The 23937-nt window shown below is 40.4% G+C and overlaps 1 protein-coding gene and 1 pseudogene across 1 annotated transcript in view; one reads left to right on the forward strand and one right to left on the reverse strand.

The window, feature by feature from the left end:
• Hsd17b12 (hydroxysteroid 17-beta dehydrogenase 12) overlaps nucleotides 1-23937 on the forward strand; it is a 127835-nt gene that overhangs the window by 32359 nt on the left and 71539 nt on the right. The window contains exons 2-3 of the mRNA XM_085834632.1: nucleotides 11437-11483; nucleotides 13788-13863. Of these exons, the coding sequence (XP_085690758.1) occupies nucleotides 11437-11483; nucleotides 13788-13863 (123 nt within the window). The remainder of the gene's footprint in view (nucleotides 1-11436; nucleotides 11484-13787; nucleotides 13864-23937) is intronic.
• Nucleotides 22484-22955, reverse strand: LOC147005865 (ubiquitin-conjugating enzyme E2 N pseudogene; annotated as a pseudogene).

Raw genomic sequence — 23937 nt, forward strand, 5'->3', positions numbered from 1 at the left:
CAGGCCCATGGAAGGGGCAGTGGTTATCTTTGTCTTTATCAGAGAGTTTTATGCCAGGTAGTGACCTTGTAAGGTTTGGACAGTTGCCAATTAATGATCTTCCTAGCAGCTCAGCATGTCACATCTCCTCCCAGGCCACAGAAAGGACTCAGGTCCCATTTCATCCTTTTGGTCATTAATAAAGAGTCCTGACATTCTAGGTCTGAGTTTGGTAAGTTGTTGACTATGAGAGAGAACTACACTTCATGGTCCTCAAATTCTGCTGATATTTTACTTTTTGCCCAACACTATCACTGTTCTACTCTTATAGACTTAGGTTAGGGACGTAACTTAGACCAGAGTTATTTGTCTTTAAGGACAAGAAAGAGAGACAGCTGGTGAGATGGTATTTCAGTCTGGAACAAAACCCTGGAACCTTTCTTGCTAGAAACTATGAACTTCTGACTTTGGTCCACAAAGTAACTATGTGAGTGGCAGTATTTAATCATTAAGATTCAGTGGGAGACTCTAGTTCTGGGGGTCTTCCTGTCTCAGTGGGAGACTCTGGTTCTGGGGCTCTTCCTGTCTTTGCCTCCCTAGCACTAAGATTACAATAGCACACCCAGCTGAGGTGAAAACTCAGGAACTTTTGACCACCATTTTACCAAATGAGCTGTCATCCCAGCTCCAGCACATTTTATGATGTAATTAATGATCAGTGTAAAGATCCAGACTAACAAGCTAGAGAGCTTGTGTGTGTCTAGTTTGAATGAGAACACATTATTTAGTCTCTCCTATTAGGAAGTTAATTAGGGATTGGATTCTAGAAACCACATCTGATGATTGTTGTGGTCCATAAAGCTTAGAAGTTCAAGTTATTAAAAGTGGTTGGTGTGGATGGAGAATAAAGAAGAATGTGTCTGTCAGTTTGAGGAATAACAGGCACACATGGAGCTGACTCCCTGTTGTGTTCCATTTGGGAAACAGGGAGCAGTTTGGCCGGAGGGAAGCTGGTTTAGGACTAGAGAAACATAAAGTGGGATTTAGCATCATTAGATTAATGAGAAAGACATTGGAGCATTCATGTAAGTATAGTTGCTAAATCCATCTGTGCAGGTTCATAAGGCAAATTTCCTAGTATAGGAGATTCATGTCCTAGTGATGAGATTTGGCACAGTATGGCTTTTGGCAAGTTGTTTAACTTCTGAGGTAGTTGTTCATCAATAAAATTAGATATTATCACAACCCCCTTCCCTTCTTTCTTTTTTTCTTTTCTTTTTTTTTGCTTTTTATGGGGTTGTTGGGCAGTTCGCAATTACATCCTGTGGGCTGCTGAAACAACTTGCTATGATGGCATTTGTAAAGTGTTTGCTACTGTTTGACACATGTTAGACACTTAGGAAACTCCAGCTTATGTAAAAGGCCCATTCTAGCTGTGAGCAGTCCAAGTACAGACTTCACAGTATGGAGTAGTGTCGAGTGAATGATGCAGTGACTGGTTTACTTCTAACTTATGGGGCCGTGAAGCAAGATTAATTGGGATTTCCTTGAGAAAAGGAGTATTAATAGTAATTTTCCTTTTTTCTTTTCTCCTCTTTTAATATTCCTCATTTCATTTCATTTACTGCGTCTGGGTACTATGGCAAACACATGATATATATTGTTCTCTTTAATATTTTCCTAGTCTAGTATGGTGGTTACTCAATAGTTGTTGAATCTTTAGCAGGATTCTGTGTGATAGACAATGTTAACTTTACAAATCAAAAAACCAACAGAATTTGGGGTTTGAACCTGGCATTATTGTTCATGAGCTTAGTGATTTATTTTCTGAGTATGTATTAAAATAACAGAAGCCTAAACCTTTTGCATTTGGTGTCTTAATATGGTGTCCTGTGATTCAAAGGTGATAACTATTAAGACCCCTGCTCTCTGCAGCTTCCTCTGCTCTGCCCTCATGTTTTGGGTAAGGAAAGCTATGAACAATTTGGCTTTATGAAATCACATGGCTTCATGAGGACTGATAGCCTTTTAATTCTTACATAGTGTTTGCATTTTTAAAGAAGACATGCCATTAACTGGAATGAATCATTGCTTGGAAAGGACTTCAGTTAACCACGCAAAGTGCTAAAATCAGGCAGCAATCTTGTCTTGAAGCTGGCCGGGGATTCACCTCTGTTAGAGGATTCCACTTTTCAGTTCTTGCCTCTGTTCTGAACCGATGGGTGCAGTAGTGCGAGGTGCTTGGGTATTTTCTGTTTGCTTGAGTTTGGTCTGTGTTTTAAAATGGCACACTATAAATGGCTCAGTATCTTGTTGGCTCAGACAGAGGTAGTGAAAACTAGAGTGGGAGACGGATGCTTGGGGGAACTGTAAGAACTGCTTGAGAGACAAGGAAGAATATATTGCTTTAGGACTGTAGTAAAGTGAATATCCATATTCTATAGTGAGGGAAAAATGGATATGACCCCAAACTGGAGTTATGGAAAATGTCCATGTGTCTTGGTTTAGTCCTAAATTTACTTTTTCCTAAAAAAAATAATTTTTAACTAAATAATGACAAGGGATAAAAAGTTCCTACTGCCTGTTCTTATTTTATATCACTTTCACTATTCTCTTTTTAATAAAAATGCAGGAAGTTACTGGTGTTTTATGAACTTGCACCCTGCATGCTTTTCTTCTTTGTTCTTTGTTAAATACGAGCTGGCATATGTTAGACTACGTTAGCATTTGCTCTGAGGGACTTCAGTGCTTTCTAAATTCAGCTCTGCTCAGCCTGTAGACTGTTTGCCTGAATCAATGGAGACTGCTATTTTTAGCAACAAAAGGGAATTGAAATAGCAATTTTCTTCCCATGCAATAGATCCCCAGGAGGAATACTGATGCAAGCAAGCCTTCTGTCATTTTCTGTCCCTCCCACCACCCCAAGCACTTGGGAAAGGCAGCTGTCATGGTTTGTGACAGTATTAATCTTTAATCAGTCGAAGGTTTTCTTCATTCAGGTGTTGCAGGGGAGTGGGGAGTCACAGAAGGAAGCAGCTTGGAAATAAGTAAGCTCTTAGGCATGAGCTCTGCAGTCAGAGTTTAGTGGGCAGAGAAAGGGAAAAGATGGAGAGCTAAAAATAGCACACTTGCTTCCAGTGTTTCTCTAGTCTATTTTTGATGTTTGATTTTGATAAGGTTGATTGGGCTCTTACTAAAAATATCTGTTCCTAGCAAGTTGAGGACAAAAAGAGTAGTATATTTTTAACCTATACAAGCTAAAGTACTTTTTGTTGACTGTATAAAATCTGGAAGAAGAACCCTGGTCACTTGCCAGTATTTTATGTAATCTGTAACAAGCGAAACACTTCTGGATGCCAAGTTGGGATATTCTTTATAGTTGTCAATTCTCATCTTCTCAGATGCTTGCAAAGGTGGGTTTTGCTGTTATATTTATCTGTGCAGACATGAGCCTTTTAAAAGTCCCCTTTCCTCATCTCCTCTCCTTTCTCACCTCAGTCTACTCATGGCCATCCTTTGTGTTTCCCCAACACACAAGGGAGCTTTTTTGTGTATCACGTGGAAAGTTGTCTAAATGTATCCCCTTATTCCATAGCAAAATGGGATCCGAGGATACCCACTGTTAACCCAAGAAGCAAATCTTAGGGATAAGAGTAGTGAACTTAGAATCCTTTACTAATCTAAAATGGGTACTTTTCCTTTCTAATTCTGTTTGGAATGGGTCACTGCAGACCAGCTCCTTTCAAGGAAATCCATAGACTCCTCTGAAAGTATATATCTAACAAGTTCATTATAAACAAGCGTCTTGAAATTACATTTTTTTTTTAAAAAAATCTCATTTTAGACGGTAGATTCCTGTGTGATGTTGAGAGGAGGTGCAGTGTGTTATTTCCAAATAAGGAGTGAATGAAGCAGTGAGTCTCGTTGCAAGAAGCCAACTTTCCATTCAGAATCTTTTTTCATTCATTCATGTATCCTTCTATTCTTCAGCAAAGCCTCAAGAATCATCTTGTTAAGATAATTTTATGTCTGTGATTTGCTTGCATGTATGTGTGTATTATATACATACACACACACACACACACACACACACACACACACACACACACGCACGCCTGTCCATTGAGGTCAGAAAAGGGCATTGGGTTCCCTGGAACTGGAATTATACATGGTTTATAAATCATCATGTTGGTTCTGGGACCAAACTCAGATTGTCTGCAAGAGTCACAAGTGCTCTTAACCATTGAGCTGTCTTTCCAGCCTAAATTATCTTTTGTTTTTCTTTTTTAAACCAGTGACTGTCCTAGCAGTTAAATTCTGGAGACTCAGACAGACCCAGTCCTGTGGAACCCTAAGTTATTAATGTCATAAGGAGAATTACAGAGAATTATGAGATCTTGATAGTCTGGTTGTTAAGGAAGGGGCAAGGATGTTCAAGTGAAAACCTCAAAGATGAAGCAGAACTCTGCTGTGAATGGCTCAGTCCATTTGATCTGCCAGAGTAGCTGTAGAAATTTAGAAAGCCAGAAACCTAAGTCCTCATGGTGCTTCATGCTGGAAAGTCCAAGATTGTGAGTGTTCTCTAATTCGCCCGCGAATAAGGACACCACACACAATAGGGTTCTTCTGCAGCAAGCTTTATGCGTCTTGAGAGGGAGAGCATAAGCTTCACAACCGGAGACCCCAGGCAATCCGAGCCCCTCCCTTTTATAAGAAATTCTCCCTGCCTCGGACGTGGCAAGCCATGATTGGCTCAACACTGATTGCCCCATCCCTGAGGCGGAGCTGCCCGGGGCGGGGATTTCCAGCACAGGATGTTTACGAGATAGTACTGAGGAAATGACTCAGCACAGGATGTTTACGAGATAGCGGCGCTCCACATCTCCCCCTTTTTTGTCTAATAACACCAACTGGACACCCAGTATGAGAGGACGGGAACATTGGCCGAATCCTCTTACTCAGAGATGTAAGAACTATGTCCGCAAGCAACAACTAGGCTTGAGTGGGACCCGAAGTTGCTCCGACCTGTCCCTCTGCCATTTTTTCGAGGAGGGGAAGACTAGGGCAGGAAACCCCCACTAGACGGCATATTCCCCAGGTGGGACGGGGGGACCACCTGTGCGATGCATTGCTCTACAATCCTCTAGGGCTGCTGAAGCTCACCCGCTAAAGCGCGGGCAGCCAGCGACCAGTGGTGCAAATCGATTTTGTTTAAGCGCCGCCAACCATACCTGTGCAGATTGCCCCTGCTCCAAGGCAGCAAGCGCCTGGGATATCATGATTTTGTCTCTATTATTTTTCTTATATAATTTGCAAATTAACCATAAGCTAGATACCGATCCGAAGCAAAGGAGAATTCCAAACAAACCCACCCCCACCCATTCCTTAAAATAAGAAACAGCAGAAGAAATCCATGACGAAAAGCCTTCGGTCAAGGAGAGGTCAAGTCTGGTGGAATTGATTTGGACGATGGCCAATCTAAGTTTCTGGAGGGTTTGATCAAAATCAGACGTCCAATTATATAGCAGCTGTTGGGACAAACTCTTAGAAAGATTAGCGGCATATGTGAAATTATAGCATCATGTTTTTTGCCTTGTTCAACCCTTCCTCCGACACGATTTTTTCATTGGACAGGGTTAGGCCCAAATGTTGCATAATGTCTCTCCCCCAAAGGTTTACTGGGAGCGGGAGCACATAAGGTTCGAATTTACCCTTTTGTCCCTCAGGAGCCTTCCAGGTCAAACTCATTGAGCTTATGGCAGGGCATGAATGATATCCCAGACCTTGTAGAGAGTGGGACGATTTTGTAGTGGGCCAAGCTTTTGGCCACCAGTGCGTGGATATAATGCTTTTGTCTGCCCCGGTATCAAGAATACCTTCAAACCTTTTTCCATTTACTTCGAGGCAGAGTTTGGGCCTTTCATTCAGGGATACAACAAGGTAGGCTGAATCAGTTCCTGACGACCCCATCGTTTTGGGACTGGGGCCTGGGGAGCCCTCCCAGAGGGTGTCGGGGAGGAGCAGCAATTGAGCTATCCTATCTCCTGCACTGATGGAAAACACGCCCCTGGGGCTGGAACATAAGACCTGTATTTCGGGGGAGTGTAGATGGTCAACAACCCCAGGATGGACCACTAGGCCCCGTAAGGTGAGTGATCCTCGTCCGAGGATAAGGCCCATGGTCCCAGGGGGCAAAGGTGACATTGGTTCTATAGGTACTGGTTGGATACTCATTTGGGGCATTAGTAGGAGGTCGGAGGCGGCACGCAGGTCCACCCTTGTGGGTCTTCCTGGGTCGCTTGTTCAAAAATCAGTTGCTCAATAAAGGGTCCTATCCCCTCTGGGTCCCCAAAGATTTTTCCTGCCGCCTCCACCATGCGTGCGACGAAGTCGGCAAAGGGCTCCTGGGGCCCTTGAACAATTTTTGTAAGCTGATTGGTGGTTTCTCCCTTGTGATTAAGTGACTTCCAGGCCCGTATGGCTGTGCTGGAAATCTGGGCGTACGCCCCCCAATGGTAATTAATTTGATCTGCGGCCCACGGGCCTTGGCCTGTTAAAAGGTCAAATGTCCAATCCCGCTGCTCTTGCGTAAGGGCTATTGCATTGGCCCTGGCCTGGGACTGGGCTGCCTCATGCCACAAGGCTTTCCATTCTATGTATTGTCCCATGGTAGGCAAGGCGGCCTTAACCACCATTTGCCAATCACTAGGTGTCATGGCAGTTTGTGCCATTCTTTCAAGAATCATAATAGTAAAATTAGCATTGGGACCATATTTTCTTACTGATTCTGCAAGATCTTTTATCTGACTATAGTCTACAGGAGCGTAGATTCTCCCCCCTTCCTGTTCATAAACAGGAAACGCTAAGTGTAGCTTGCAGAGGATCCTTTGGGGAAAAAAGGAAGTTGTGGATGACCGGGCCTCATAAGGTGGGGGAGCGGAGGGAATGGCGGCAGCCAACAATCTCCTATCCTTAGAGAAGACACCGGACGCGGGCTTACTTGACTCAGGTCGCCCGCCTTCATCTGGGTGATACCTTTCTCCTTTATATCTAACTGCTTCTTCTTCTAACTCGCCCTCTTCCTCCGAGGTCAGCTTACTATCCTCGGTTTCAGAAGAATCCGAGGTATCTCTTAGGTGGAGGGCAGCCAGTTCTCGGGTCGGATATAACCCGGGCCTGCTGCTCCCCTTCTCTCCCTTTCTATTTCTCCCGGGAGGTCCTTTTTCACTTCCCTTTTTTGCCTTTTTTACGGTTTTTGTGCGCACACCCATCCTCTCACTACGCTCGGATTCTGACATACCTTCCTGCATAGCTTCTAAAACCTTTTGCCCTTTCTTTCGGGCTAGGAACCATACAACCAAAGCCACGAAGACGATAATTAAAGCCTCGGGCAATCCCTCCCACGGCCCAGTTAGTTGAAGGGAGTGCGAAAGGGTCAGGTAAAATTCAGGCATACCTTTCCGAGACGTAGTTCCTGCAGTTCTGGACCCTCCCCGGGAGGGATCTCCGACGGTGCTCACGATGTTCTTTGTTTTCCCGGGTTTTCGGCACCAGATGTGAGTGTTCTCTAATTCGCCCGCGAATAAGGACACCACACACAATAGGGTTCTTCTGCAGCAAGCTTTATGCGTCTTGAGAGGGAGAGCATAAGCTTCACAACCGGAGACCCCAGGCAATCCGAGCCCCTCCCTTTTATAAGAAATTCTCCCTGCCTCGGACGTGGCAAGCCATGATTGGCTCAACACTGATTGCCCCATCCCTGAGGCGGAGCTGCCCGGGGCGGGGATTTCCAGCACAGGATGTTTACGAGATAGTACTGAGGAAATGACTCAGCACAGGATGTTTACGAGATAGCGGCGCTCCACACAAGATCAAGGTGCCAACAAGCTTGCTTGTACTATGAAAGTGTTCTCCAGTCCAATGACTTGCTGTACCTCTGGAATACAGTTCTTTGTATGGCAAGGGCACAGGGCAGAGAGGCTTAATTATGGCTGCAGGCTTCTGTGAAGCCCTGATGAATTCCATGCAAAAAGGTATTGTCCTCATGGCATAAACACTTCTTAAAGGCCCCATGTTGGCCTGCTATCATATTGGTCATTCAATTTCAACACCTCAATTTTACAAAGAACAAATTTAAACCATAGCATAATATAGATTGAGAATAAAGAGGATTGTGTTTGTGAAGAGAGTGTTACCTTGCAGGAAGTGGACACATTCCAGCATGATTGGTGTGAGGTTAAAGTAAACATGCCAAGGACTTTGTAAAGGATAAGGGTAAGGGGAGTTCATTCATTCATTCATTCACTCATTCATCCTTAAAACGTTACTAATCATCTCCTTTTGAAGTCTCTGGCTTGCCAGTTTGACTGTGGGGACAGACAGACATGACTGACAGGTTTTAGGCAGGAAAGTGACATTTGGATTTGTACTGTGGAATGATCACTTGAGCCCAGAAGAGTGAATAAGGGAGGAATAAGAAAAAAAGAGATGCAGATGCACTAGAAGTTGTTTTAGGAGATCCTGTGAGAGATGAATGATAGTTTTGCTAACTTTATATGCATATTAGTAAAGAGCCTTGCTTTTTGGAAAGGTAATGCCTGCACATGACTGAAAAATTTAACAGTAAAAAGAATTAAAAAGAAAAACCTTTCTCTAATTCTGTAGAAGCTGCTGCCAGCTGACTCTTGATTTAAAGTGATGATTTGGTTAGCTTCCTAAATTTAACAATGGAGTTTAACTGTCTTGACAGTGAGTATATCAGATCTTAGTAAGAACCACAGTGTTATTTTATATAAAAATACAACTTAAAACTCACTCATTATGAGGTTGTAGCTTTAAAGCAAAACAGGACATTGTCACCCTTCTTCAAATCATGTCTTCATTTTCCCCTACATTCATCAGATGATTTTTTTCTTTGATTGACTAAGAATTACTTGTTTGTGTTGTATATTATGAAAAGTATATTACTGAGTTTATGTCCTGAAAAACAGAACCCCCCAATTGTCTGACCATTGTGTATAACACTAATTATTGCAGAGCTGAGGTGCATAAAAGAGGCTCACCACTTTCAATTTCTTTGTCACACACACACACAATTTTTTTAATTAATGAAAGATAAGTAAAACCATTGATTTTCATCATAACATAAGGAACATGCTAAGGAACTGTAATCTTATTCTGGATGGTATACTAAGACAGAAAATAGACATTCTGTGACAAGCAAGGACGTTTGACTAAAGTATGGAGTGTAGGTGCCATGTTGTTGGTTTGTGGATTGTGGCAAGTGTAACATAATCATGTAGGATGTTAACAGGAGAACTGGGACCAAGGATAGAGGTTCCAAATCTTTGTACTAGTTCACTTTTTAAAAATGTGCATCTAAAGCTATCTGAAAAATAGAAAAATTTATTTTAAAAATCTTTAAAATGTTTATCAAAGTGACTCCATGTGTTTTTTCCTTGGGAAGCTACTGTCAAATCTACTATCAGACTGAGTCAGGAAAGCGTGGTCTAAAAACCTGAGCTTCAGCACAGGAGGGAGGGAGGTAGGCAAGATGGTATCCCAAGTAAGTCATTTATAGAGTGCAGGCAGAGAGGAGAGCTCTGGGAAGCCATTCCTAAGAGCTGAAATGGAGTCCATTGTGTGGAGAATTGTATCAAGATGTTGTTAAAACAGGGATGTATTTATCTATAATGTATGTATAGACTCAAGGATGAGAAAGAAGGTCCTCCCATATGGGGGGAGGCCAGTTGCGGTTACATGAGACCCTGTTGTAAAGAAGCAGGCAACAGTAAAAGTGAGGGACTTCTAGGAATCTAAGAGGATTTAAAAAGCCATACAAAGGGGAAGGGACAAATTTGTATTCAGGAAAGATAGAAAGTTGGCTGGGAAGTAAAATATAATTATAGTCTAGAGTTTGGTTCTATATGGATATTTAACTATAATAATTGTGCAACAAAGACTTTGTTTGGTTTTGTTTCCAGGGAGGGGGGTGGTAGAGAAGGAGAGGGAGGGAGAGAGAGGGTGGGAGAACGAGGGGATGGAGGAGAGGCTATGTGTGAGCCTACTCCTGAGTCCTTTTGTTATTCCAGGTGAGTCTTTGGTAGTTGAGGCTAATGAACTATACTGTTCATGCCAGAAAGACTGTCATTAGAGGTTGAAGATCTGAGCCTAGTGGTAATGGCCCAACCTGCCAATCTCTAGTTTGGGGAGGAGAGTTAAAGATTGGGTTCCCTCCTGTGTATTTATAGTAAAACCTGAACTTGAGTGGAAGTCCTAGTTGGGAAAGCCATGTATGCTCTGGGAGGCTGTGTCCCCTTTATACTCATCTAAGTTCTGCCATGTGGCTGGTGACCTCTCCTCAGTTTCATTCATCTGACTTCCTCAGTGTTTGTCTCAGTGGCAAATCTTTGGCGTCTCACTCTTTCCCAAAGTTCCTCTCTATGTCCAGAAGTCCCACCTTACTGTTTTGCCTTTCGCTATAGCATATAGACTATTTATTTTAACCAATCAGAAGGTGCCTTAGGCAGACAAGGAAAGACAAAGACACATCTTCAAACAGTGTACAAAAACTTCACTCCACCACATAGCCACACAAATACATTTTAAAAAATAAAACCTAAAATCTGAGACGAGGGGGTGTGGTTGTATAGATCGAGTAAGATTAATCTGAAGTTGATCATTGCTTCACCATAGATAGGTACATAAAGATTTGTTCCCCGTATTTTTTATTTTATTTTATTATTTACTTTCCAAAAAATTTTTAAAACTCTGGAAAGATGGTGGCTGAACAGGTGTTCCATAAATGTACATTTCTTTGAGTGGCACTAAGAAACAAATATCTTTTTTTCACTTACCATAATGTCATATTTAGTATTATATATATCACAGTTCATTTAAATACTGTTAATTATACATTGTATGTCTATACATTAGTTTACTTAGTCTTCTATAGATGAATATTTAGGCTTTACTAGCATATAGCAAAACCACAAAGCTACCACTGACATCGTTTTGGTAGCTCTTACTTAGGCACTCTTCTCTTGAAGATTGCTGGCTCGTAAGGCAAACATCTCTAAATATATTGACAAATAGTTTTTCCAGAATGATTGTGTCAGTCTGATACTACTGGCATGGTATGAAGCTCTTGTGAGCTTCAGTTTCCTTATATCTTCGCCAACACTTGGTATTTCATTCTTTTCAATTTGAGTTATTGTATTAGGTAGGTAGTTCTGAACTAGAATACTGGTGTTGCTTATTTATGTATGTATTTATTTCACTGGGAGTTGAGCCTGGGGCCTCATGCATGGGAAGTTTAGTGTCCTATCACTAAGCTGCACACCCAGCCCTGGATATTGCTCTTTCATATCAAATATTGTACTGGTGTTCTTGGGTGTCATTGGTGGGCTCTAACTGGACGTATACTTCTTAAACTAAACTATTTCTCTTGTATCTCAGTTGTTACAGGTGGCACTGATGGAATTGGAAAAGCATATGCAGAAGAGGTAGGTGATTTTCAGAATTTGTTTTAAAAATAAGAAAAATAGAATAATCTGTTTCAATAGTTTTGATTAAAATTTTATTACATTTATTTTGTTTTATTCATTTACTTTAGACAGGGTCTCACTATGTAGCCCTGGCTAGCCTAGAACTATAGGTGGACCAGGCTGGCTTTAAACTCAACAGAGATCTTTTGCCTCCTATGTATATGTATGTTTTTAAAGACTTAGAAAGAGAGAGAGAGAGAGAGAGAGAGAGAGAGAGAGAGTGGGAGAGAGGAGAGAGAGTGTTTGCACCACACAGGAAACCAGAAGAGGGTATTGAATCCCTTGAAGCCGGAGTTACAGGGAGTTGTGAGTAGCCTGACTTGGTTGCTGGGAACTGAATTTGGGTCCTCTGCAAGAACAGAGGCTCTTAACTGCTGAGCCATCTCTCTAGTCCACATTTATTTGTGTATGTGTGTTTGTAGGTGCATGCATACCATAACATGCATGTGAAGATCAGAGGACAGCTTGTGGGGAGAGTCAATTCTTTCATTACAACATGTGGGTCCTGGGGACCTTTACTCACTGAGCCACCCTGCTGGCCTCAGTCATTGTGCCAGGGAGGAAGGAGCTTTACTAGTGGCATCTACTCTTTCAGCTCCTTACAAAAGTGGCACTCTGAGAAATGCAAGTCAGTTGTTTTGCAGACAAAATTGAATTTGTCTCAAGATTAGAGTCAGCGTAAACATTTTTAACAGAAATGGTAATAAAAGTGATATTAATCCTCTTGACCTCATCCTATCAAGAGGCAGTAGTCACCATGTGCTCCATTACTAATGATGTAAAGGCAAACAATTTATTAATATGTTGTTTAACAATGTTCTTCATTATAAAAGTAATAGGGGTATGTAGCATATTTTGGGACTATATATACCCCATTTTCTAGCTAAATTTTAGTCTAATGTTTTTTTTTACACCCATTGACGATTTTGCTGAATTACTGTACCATAATTTAAGTAGTGTTTTTCTAATTTATCTCTTCCTCTGTAGCCTAAGCTAGACTATATCTAACACATTATGTATGTAGCTCAGGCTCACCTCAAGCTCATGGCAGTCTGTCCTCTAGAATTATAGTCTTGAACTACCATGCTTGGTTGGTCTTTTCTATAAATAAGAGCTTTTCCTGGCCTTCCTCCTTTGTTAATGTGTTTCTCTTTTTTTCTTAAAGTATCAATATAGGCTAATGGATTCTTTAGTGTTTTTATAGCAGATTAATTTAGCAAATTACCAGGCCTTGTTATTTTTATAAAAAATGATCTTCCACAGCCTCATTTGCAATATTACTTGTTACTTAATAAAAGCTGACTTTAGGATTTATAACTGGGAATTAGTTTACTGAATCACTTATACTTCACATCATCCAGGGTGTTGCTCATTTGTAAATTGTCTGTTCGTTCAGTACAAAGTGTTAAGCCTATTAATGTTTTTCTCTACCTCTTTATTTGTGTGTCTATGACAAGAACACATTGCTGTGAATGTTTGTCACTGCAACATTACATAGTATTGTGTGTGTATATGTATGTAGAATAGTCGCTTCAAGAAATTCTTTATTAATTTATTCATTAACAATGGTTAATGTACTTTAGTTTGGTTGCTCTTTAATTTTAATGCCTGTGTTGCTACTGTGACAGAAGCAACCCAAGGCAGGCTTAGTTTGACTTCCAGTCTTATGCTCAGCTTTTTAACAGTGATCCCAGGAGCCCATGGGATGAAGCTCATGTTTAGTGTGGGTCTTCTCTCCTTAGTTAAACTTTTCTAGAGTCATTCTCATAGACACACCTGCAAGTGTGTTTTCCAGTCAATAGTGAAGATTAACCACAAGTCCCAAATGCAAATTTTTAAGAGTGATGTAGGAACTGCTAACGTTTTAACTGTAGTTTTCTTTTTTTGGCCCACTGATATTTGTTCTGTGTATCTAGCCTATGACAACTTTTTAAATCCTAAACTTGAAATGACAGAATTATTAGATGTATAACAATATAAAAAAGTCTATACCATGTAGATAGGCCTAATATAAAAATTAGAAGCCACCATCCTTCCAAAGTGGTTTGAGATTTAAATGCTTGGTTAGACACTTAAGGTTCTGGGCAATCTCTTGAAAACTGTTCATTTTAGATCATTCGTGTGTGTGTGTGTGTGTGTGTGTGTGTGTGTGTGTGTGTTTGATTTATCACCTAGTGAGGTTTTTCTTAAAATGGGAGTTCATCTAATTTATGTTTTAGAATAAACTTGAGAGGTGTAATTCAGGTCTCTCATTGTTTGCAGTTAGCAAATCGTGGAATGAAGATTGTCCTGATCAGCCGGTCCCAGGATAAACTGAATCAGGTTTCCAACAACATCAGTAAGTTTGTACATTTTAAACCTATATCACCAAAATAACTACTCTAAGTCATGTTTTAAGCAGTGCCATGGCACATTCCTTTGATGTTAAGTAAATGCTGAAACTACCTTTCATACTGCTAATGGCACATCTGAGAAACAGAAGTCATTGAAGTATGAATCACAGTCAGAAAAAGGCATTGTAACAACTAAACTTAAACCAACTACAAATGCAACTCAGTCATTCCTCCTCTTTGGAGGGTCCAGGCCTTGTCTTGAGAGTGGATCTTGAATTCCTTACCCAGATGCCATTTCTAGATTCAGTTTCAGTTCTTTAAAGGCACCAAAAACAAGGGGGAATGGGATGGGGGGTGTGGAAGGGTAACTAGGAAAGGGGATATCACTTGAAATGTAAACGAATAAATGATTAATTAAAAAAAAAAACAACAACAACAATGAAAACCACAGCATGGTATGACACAACAGGAAACCAAATTTCAGTATTTTATATGTAATCTTAATTATGACAACTGGAAAGTAACTTTTGAAAGAACTCATTTTTCTGAGTCAGCAATAGGTTTTAAAGAAATGACCCTCTGTTTCATAATACCTCATCGTTACAAACTATGAACCCAGCAGAAATTCAGAGACACACACTACTCTTAGCCAGTAAGCCATACAGACATCAAACATCACACCAAGAAGTGTGCTGATGACAGACAGCACACTAGTTTACACCAAGGAAATGAACAGCAGTGACTTTCTCTCTGCTCATTAAGGTTAAGTCTGAGCAACAGCAGTCGGCTGCCATGTCAGAATGCAGGCACAGAACTGAGGAGAGCTAACTAACAGGAAAGATTTCCAAAGTTTTCCTGTCACAGGGGCTGGTTCCTGACCCAGTGGATCTTATCATCAGGAATCTGGAAACTGAAATTCAAAATATTTCAGGATATTTAAAAAAATAATTTATTTGAGTAAATCACACTAAGAGAGCCAATTTAACTCATATTTGAACTGAATGTCATTAAAAAGCATCTTAATCAAATCACAATAGTTCTAAAATAATCCCATGAATTTTTTTCTAAGAGTTATAAAAATATCTAAATAAAAAAAAATCATAATCTTAGTATTCAGGATACTGACATAGGGTTGGAAGTTCAAAGCCAATATGCTATGTAACAAGTTCAAGGCTGAACACAATGAAGCTGTCTCAATTGTTTTGTTTTTTATTTTATTTTATTTTATATTACAAATTTAAGGGGCTGGACAGATGGCTCAGCGGTTAAAAGCACCAACTGCTCTGCCAGAGGTCCATTTGGATGAGAGAGGGTTACTATTAACGCCCGTCTCCCACGTTCAGCATTGCACGGTGCTTTACTGTTGATGCCTGCACACGTGTCCTCTCCGGTGACCGCAGTCTCGGTAGTTTTGCTGAGCAGATTGTACATTAGATTTTGTCTTTAGGTGGGAAAACAAGTCTGGTTGGGTTTTGGTGCAGAGGATGAACACTGGGCCACAGTAAGGTTATGCACTTTCACTAGTTTTTCACCAGCCCCACAGCCAGTTTAGTTAGAAGCTCTTGATATTAAGCATGTAGAATTCAAAAAAAAAAAATCATTTTTGAACCTTACTGTGAGTACAAATCTTTACAAATTGAACATTTAATGTATAGAATTCACTAGATCTTTTGCCATTTTCATGTTTAAGATTTCAGCTATGTAAATGCAGTTCCAAAGGATCAAAACATGGACTGATTTGCAGTTTTGCTGATATATGAATTTGAATGGAGACATGACACCAATGAGCCTGAGGTGGCCACAGTGAGGGGAGGCTGTAACCTAGTGCTTGGGTCTTGGTCCTGCCTCATTCTTGAGTACTTACTTATGTATTAATCACTTTCAGAAGAGTGGGATGTATAGAAATGTAGTTTTAATGAAAGCACCTGCTGGCTGTTACAAATAAAGGTTCATAGTCAGAAAATAGAAGCGTTGGTTAAATATAATTTTGAAATGTTGATAGGAGTGAATTCCTTTTCCTTGAAAGCAAGGAAAGCTACCTTAAGGCAGTCTTAGGAAGTATGCCAGCCATGTAGAGTTTGAGTGAATCCGGAGATACGAGTTGATGATATTTGAAAATTTGGTTAACTTAGAATTTGAGGTGACATGAATTTTGGGCCAAATGTGATTCTGTTCAAGTATTTTCATGGAAAAAAGACATTCATTGAATTGACCTTTATTAAAATAAAAGTTATAGCACCACACCATAAGCTGATAAAATATATATACATTGCAGGGAATTTAGAAATACTTTTTTAAGATAATGCTTCATATATTTTAAGCTGGCCTAGTGCTCCCAGGATAGTTAAGGGTGTTCCTCCTGTCACCATCTCCTGAATGCTAGGATTACTGTTGGTCTCACACCCAGTGAAAGTGGTTCTAGGAACTGAACCCAGGCCCAAGTACATGCTAGGCAAATACTCTTCCGACTGAGCTACACTCCTAGCCCTATGCATGTGAATCTTCTATTTGAGAGGATGATATTTTTATGAGTGTGTTAGTTCCAGAAGGATAGAGGGACCAGGACCATGTATTGACAGTGACAGACAAACTGTGTCTCTTTGGTAATACTTTGAAGCTCTCTTATTGAATGCCTGTGGTAAGCAGTTGAGACACATTGATGTGTGTGTTCTCGTGAAAGAGGCATTGCAAACAAATGATTTAACAACAACAACAACAACAACCATAACAACAACAAAAAAACCCTAAATAAATAAACACCAAACGGATAAGTAAGCAACCTGTACTAAGTGCCACAGAGAAAGCAAAGGGCTAGTAAGAAAAGGCCAGAAATGTTACTTTGTATGGTGAGTTTGTGACTGTCAGGATACCTGATGCCCTATACTAACACTCAGTAAATGACAGCGATGCCTTGGTGATGGAGGCATCCCCTGGGCCCTCCTGGGGATATATTGATAGCAGGATTGTATATGCATAAGGTGCACATAGTAAGTCAACTTCATCATTCTGATTTTCTTGAGGCTTCTGGTTCATGCCTCTATCTTACACCATTAAATGCAGCTTTCATAGCACCCATGTTTCAGTCTGCCCACAGGGATAACAAGACCCTTCCATGTATATGAGCTAACCATCAAATCCTAGTTCTCTCCTAAGTGAGTCATACAAAGAATGTTGGCTCATTCTGATTTTCCTAGTGTAACATTAAGAATCCATTTCATACATATTTCTTGTTCTACTTATACAAAGGAATAAAGTTTTCTTTTGTGTATAAATTATTAGCCTATGCCTCAAACTTAAGAATGCGACCCCCCCCCCCCCAGGAATGCTGCAACCTAGCCAATTTAGTTATGGAGTTGAGAGATGGCTGAGTTGAATCTTGAGAAGAATTCTCTCATAAGAAAACCACCCATGCCATTACTGTGTGGATAATACCTTCAAACAGGGAAGCCCAATCTCAGAGGCCTGAAGAGGCCATTGTGTCAGCACTGTCATGGGTTGGGGTAGGGATCAGATAACTAGCTTTGAGAATCTCAGGTTCCTGAGATTCTCCATTCTAAGAACCTAGCTTTCACTCGTACATTCCTTTCACACATGAGACATATTCATCTTATATTGTAATCCTTCAACTGGAACATTTAAGTCGCTTGTTAACAGATGAGCGTTGTAGCAATAAGACACAAAAGCCTTTCCAGCATAGAAACTTTTGAAAATTGTGACTTGAAAGTTCATTGGCTCACCTTATTGTTTCCTCCTGTAAGTGTTACAGTGCACCAGGAAAACGCTGTAGCGTGCCACAGGGCTTGTGCATTGCATCTCTACCCAATGCAAATATGGCAGCGCCTTGTCCCCTCAGTCATCTTTTCAGTAGTCCTAGCTTCTTTGTTCCCACTGAGGAGCTCTGCTCTATGTTCAGAGGACACAGCAGCTCTCTCCTGTTGCTGATTCTCTTATCAGTCACTCAAGTTAAACAAGGCATGTACACTCAGTCCAGTGAGACTTGCCTCAGGAGAGAAGGGGGGGTGCTCTTCTTGCTTCTCTCTGTCTATCCTCCATTACCACACAGACTTGGTGTGTTACCCTCAGAAGCAGTTTTTTGTGGATGTGAAGGCAGTTTTTCAGCAGTTGTAATGGCTTAGTTGAAAAGGACTACAGATATCTCCAGGAAACGGACCTATTTCAGAGCCGTGATTGTGTAATATTCTTATTTCATTATCATTTCGAGCCAGGATTATTTATTTGTTAGCCATTTTCTCTAGTTTGAATTTGTCAAAGAAAAAGTCCTAGCAATGTTTTGATGCTGAGCTAGGTTTGTATTTACAATAAAGCGCATCACAGAGACCAATGACAGAGTGCCTGAGCTCAGCAGTTGGAGCTAGTGGCATTTACAGCTCCGATGATTCTGTGGCAGTCAGTTCTTCTGATTGGATGCACTTTAATCAGCTTTGATGAAACACAAACAAAGGCGATTTTGTTGTTGTTTTGTAATTTATCTCCTAGTTGAAGCTTTAGGATGGTTCTGATTCCATGACTTCATCTCTCCACTGCAAACCTTTTCTAGTCAACACAGGAATAAGATTAAGTGTTAATTTCCCCTTTTTAGTCCTTATTTGTCATTATATCAGTGCAACTAAGATGTAGATTTGACAAAAAAGTTTAACAGTTTTAAAAACACATTTGTGTGTGTGTGTACATGTGCTATCATTGTAAATGTATGAAGGTGTAAGGAGAACCTGCAGGAAGTCAGTTCTCACCCACCACTGTGTGGGCTCCTGTCATCAAGCTTGGTGGTACACTTCTCTGTGTGACAAGCTATCTTGAAAGCTCTAAATTATATTTGTTTTAAAAAATATTTCTCTTACATTAATTATTTAATTTGGTGTGTGCATGTGAGAAAATAAGAGGACAGCCTGTGGGAGTTGATGCTCTCCCCAACCATGTTTGTTCTGGAGCTCAAACCCGGGCCATTAGTGCCGACAGCAGTGCCCTTACCTGTCATCTCAGCACAGTTCCAGAATTCTTTGATGTAGCAACAGGTTCATTAATTTCATGTCCTATTACATTTTGCCTGTTTTGTTTACATAAGGGCAACAAGAGGCAGCAGTGAGCACATAAAGCCCTTCATAGTTTATGTTTAGTGTAACTAGAAGCCCACGGTGCGAGGAAACACACATGCCTGAGAGCTGTCCTCAAATCACCTCTGCAATGCCAGGAATATACAACTCAAAGCTACGAATCAGACTCATCCATTTGGACTCCACTTGTTTTGTCAGTGTACTTAAAGCTGTGGTGGTACCTTACTTCTTAAATCTCCTAATGTGTCAGTTTTCTGGCTTTCCAGAAAGTGGAGTTCCATGCTCCCTTCAAGACTGATTCTTTACACTTCTCTTAGCATGAGATCCACATATGGGACTGAAATCCTTTTTCTTTACCAGTGGACTTGTACCAAATAGAGATTTGACACTAAATGAATGTTTCTGGCATGATCCTGGTTATACATTTTTCTAGCTAATTATGTTCTGGAAGATAGATTCCTACTAGCCAATGCAAATAAATATGTTGCCATGTTCAGTCAAGTGACTCAATAGAGATATATTATGTCATATTTGGCTGTTGTTCTCCTTGGTTTTGCAGACCAAGCCAGTGGATATATTATTTTCTACACAATCCGATCTTCTTTATACCCACACACTGGTTTACTATTTTATGTCTCAGTATCACTACTGAGTATAACAAAACACCTTAAGTTTAACTATAGTAAATCAGGCTCTGTTCAGGTGTTGGTTGAGTCCTGCTACTTAGGATTTTGCCAGCATTAAGGTGGGTGATTCTCTTGTTCCTGGTGCTCAGTACTGTGCAGCTGGTGCATGGTGGTCTAGTATGCAAATGATAATGTCCTTCACATATCTGATGCCATGGCAGGATGTTGTTGGAAGGCTTGACTGTTGTCTAGAGTGCATGCAGCATGGTCAGCTGGGTAATTGGATTTCTTATATAGTGCATGCTTCAGGAGGACCAGATAGATAATACCTGTCTTTTTATGACCTAGTCACAAAATGCATATAGTTATATTCTGTTCATCAAACAGTCATGAGACACTCTACCCCTCTCCTCATTGCTGGGGTGGGGGTAGGGGTCAACTCCAGTAAGTCTCATTCACAAGTAAAAGATGCTTTACTGCTGAGCTATGCCACAGTTTTTCTTTATGAAATCTAAATTCATTTATTTTCAAGGTTTTATACATTTGTGTTGAGTGTACACTGCTGTACCCTGCCAACCCTGCAGCTGTATTCCCTACCCTTCTGTTTCTTGCTTCCTCCCTCCCTGTCTCACTAGATTCCACTTGATGCTGAGTGAGTAACTTCCATATAGTGTGGAGAGCTGCAGAAAGTACCATCTGAGCTTGAGATTACAGCCTGCTGCTGCTTGGGAGCTATACTACAGTTTCTCAAAGAGTATTTGTGTGGAATTAGAAGGAATCTAGAGGAACCCAACACTCACAGAATTTAGTTCAGCTTGCTCAAATATAACTAGCTGTTATTCTGTGAGAGTTAATGAAAAATTAAGAAACAAAAGTAAAATTTGCTCATTAGGTCCATTTGGTCTTGCAAAGTGTCTGACTTTGGAATATAGTCTTTTAAATATTGATTCAGTGTCTTGGTGTTGTCTATCTGGTGTTCTCTTCTTGGTGCCAACTTTGTGTTACACTGGGTAGAAAATCTGATCTAGGAGTTCATTCCCTGCAGCGTCAAGCCTGGCTTAGAGTACTGATTCATCTTTTACTAGTACTAGTCTTAAATATATGCCATGTGTATGTATGTCTGTGTTTGTGGGTGGTGGTGGTGCAGAAGAGGTATTGGGTTCCCTGGAGCTGGAGTTTACAGGTAGTTGTAAGCAGCCTAACATGGATGCTGAGAATGGAATTGTGGACCTTGGAAATAATAGTTAAGGGTTTCTATCCACTGAACTATTTCTCATGTTTATTCCTGGAACTCAGGTTTTTTTTTTTTTAACCTCTAGCATGGGCTTAGGGGAAGTAGGAACCACTTAACGTTCAAGTTTTATTATTGTAATTAGCACAGTCAGGGTGGAATATAATGCAGAACAAATTAGTATGATTTAGTCAGTGGTTATCCTAAGGGCACGAGCCTTCAATGGATACCAATGGTACTGAAAACTCTTTAGACTTCTATAAAGTATGTTTTAAAATTGTTGCTGTATAACAAGAGTGTACTATATATAGGGACAGGACCACAGGTACGTTTTATCCATCTTACGAAGTGTGACATGTCAAATTGTATTAATTATTAGTTACACCTTGCCTACATGTAATTGACTAGGATGTTGACCATCTTTCATTGACTTTTCATTGAGCAGCTCCCAGCAGAGCCGAGCCAAAGAGAAGTATGGAGAATGCACTGCATATGTGGGTATCCTGCTCAGTGGTGCTGCCTGATGCCCGTCTAGGAAGAGCCATATTTCTTGGTCTAAAATATATCCTAACAATAATTTTATTCTTAGCTTGAGGCTCAGATTTGTGAGGACATTTTAAAAACATAAAGAATTGGGGCTCAGTGGTTAAGAGCACTGACTGCTCTTCCAAAGGTCCTGAGTTCAATTCCCAGCAACCACATGGCAGGTCACCACCATCTGTAATGGGATCCAATGCCATCTTCTGATGTGTCTGAAGACAGCTGTAGTGTACTCATATAAGTAAATACATAAACAAACAAATAAAAACTTAAAAAATATTTTTAAAAAAACAGTTGCCAGGAAACTAGTTATATCAAAATGTAAGTCATAGGTGGCCAAGACAAGAAATGGCTTCAGGCCTAGTTAAGAGTGAAGCGATGGAATTAAAAGAAAGCACAGCTACAAGAAACAACTGTTGTTAGTAGATTTCTTCCGAAACAATTTTTTTTTTTTTTTAGAATAACAAAAAATATTTTACTAAAACATAAGATTTACAGAAGTTTCCAGACAAGCCATACAAAATGGTCACAAGCTTTTTCTTCGTCTTCGGGGTGGGGGTGGGGGTGGGGGTAGGGGATGGAGAATCTACACTTGACAGCAAAGTCACAATGTTATTAGTGAGGGCTGTGATGTTTATTTAATGTTCCCATTTTGGTTCAGACAATCAAGCTTGTCCATCTACAGCGTCTAAAGTTAGACTTGGCTAGAGAGCATATTTTAAAAAAAAGGTTAGCTGCATTTAACCACTGCAATTAGATCCTTTAAGAGGGGGGAGGGGAAAGGAGGCCATAAAATTAAACTACTTTCCCCCTAAAAAATAAAATAACACCCATACCCCTGGCAGCTAAGCCTGACAACTACCTTCATTCACGGTGCCTTGTTCTTTAACCATGATGGGGAAGGAGTCAAAGCAGAGAGTCCTGCTTCTCAGCATCTCTCATCAACCCGGATGGTACTTCTAGCCTCTGCTCATGCTTTACAACAGTGAATCAGGACAAGACAGATTTGCTAATGTGCATGTAATCACCAAAGATGAAGATGCCTGGGCTTTTATTCTGTAATGTTTCTAAGACTGTGTCCATTAAATGCAAACAAAAAGAGGAAGAAGTCTTGGCAGAACAGGAGAAGTGGTGTACACTTGATGATCTGATCGCCTTAAATATTGTTCATGGCATAGAGCCTAGTCCATGCTCTCACTGTTTCTATGGCTTGGGCTTCGTTGGTCTTCCATTGCTCAGCTCTATCATTTGCTAATGGATCATCTGGATTAGGAGCACTTAACAAAGCCTGGATTGATAGCAGAACTGTGCGGATCTGCAGTGCTGGGGACCACTTATCTTTCAAAATATCTAAACATATTCTTCCCGACTTGTCTACATTAGGATGATAAATTTTGGTCATGAAACGTACTTTAGGTGCTGCCATTGGGTATTCTTCTGGAAGGAATAGTTCAAGTTTAAAAGTCCCTCCCTCAAAGGGGGAATCCTGGGGGCCAGCAATGACCACATGAAAATAACGGGCGTTGCTCTCATCTGGTTCTGCTTTAATGCCAGGAACTGGTTCTGCCAGCAAACGCTGGGTTTCCTTGATGATCCTGCGGGGCAGCCCGGCCATCTTGTCAGATCCCGAGTTCCGGAATTTAGAGTCAGCTGATAAGTTAGGGTGTGATAGCTTATCCCTGTAATTCCAGCACTTGAGAGAGGCAGAGGCAGGAAGACCGGAGGTTCAAGGCCAGCCTGGGCTACACGCAGGCATAAGGAAGTCAAGCTCATCTCTTTCTATAAAGAATGATTTCTCTGAAGTTGCAAGCCCATTTCAAGCATCAGAATTGTAGGTTCTGTCTGATAATTCTCATTTCTTTTATTAGTTTTAAGTAAGCATATAACTAGATTCTAAAAACTATTCAGATTCTCTTTTACATATAAAGGAGCCAATAATCTGAATTTAAGCCTGCTGGGTTACAATCTATCAGTCTATCAGTCTGCTTATCATGTTCTTTACTCTCAATTTCATTTTTTTCTACCTGTGTTTCTAATTAACTATATGCTTTTTATTATTTCATCGCTAGTTCATTAGCTGTAATATTATTGATTTCAGTAAGGAGTCTCATGGATCATCCCTTGCTTTCTTACTGGATCACCGCCAGTATGTAGGTTGTTTTGTAAAATTCTGTACTTTTTGGAAGGCAATTTTTTTTTTCAATCTGGGTAAAAATATCTAGCTTGACAGGAATGTGGCTCTATTTGTCAGCATTTCATGTTGATTCCATGTTTCTAACGACTTTAACAAAAATACCTGCCATCCTTACTGTTTTGCCACTTTGAGTCTGCAAAAACCTCCACTCCCTTTGCTCTCTGTAATTGGCTTACTTTTTGTAATTTCTTCCTCTTAGTGTTGTTTTCTTTCTGTTTGTCTTGCTTATAGTTTGTTAAGCTTATGAATTTCATGATCGTTGGGAAAATATGGAACCTTAGTTCTTTAAATATTTTTTATTTGATACTGAAGTTTTTTTAAAATATTTTTTATTAGGTATTTTCCTCATTTACATTTCCAATGCTATCCCAAAAGTGAAGTTTTCATTGATGGCATAGTTAATATTTTACTTGTTT

This window comes from Mus caroli, unplaced genomic scaffold, assembly GCF_978045245.1.
Source record: "Mus caroli unplaced genomic scaffold, Mus_caroli_1 scaffold_2, whole genome shotgun sequence".
NCBI classification, from domain to species: Eukaryota; Metazoa; Chordata; class Mammalia; order Rodentia; family Muridae; genus Mus; species Mus caroli.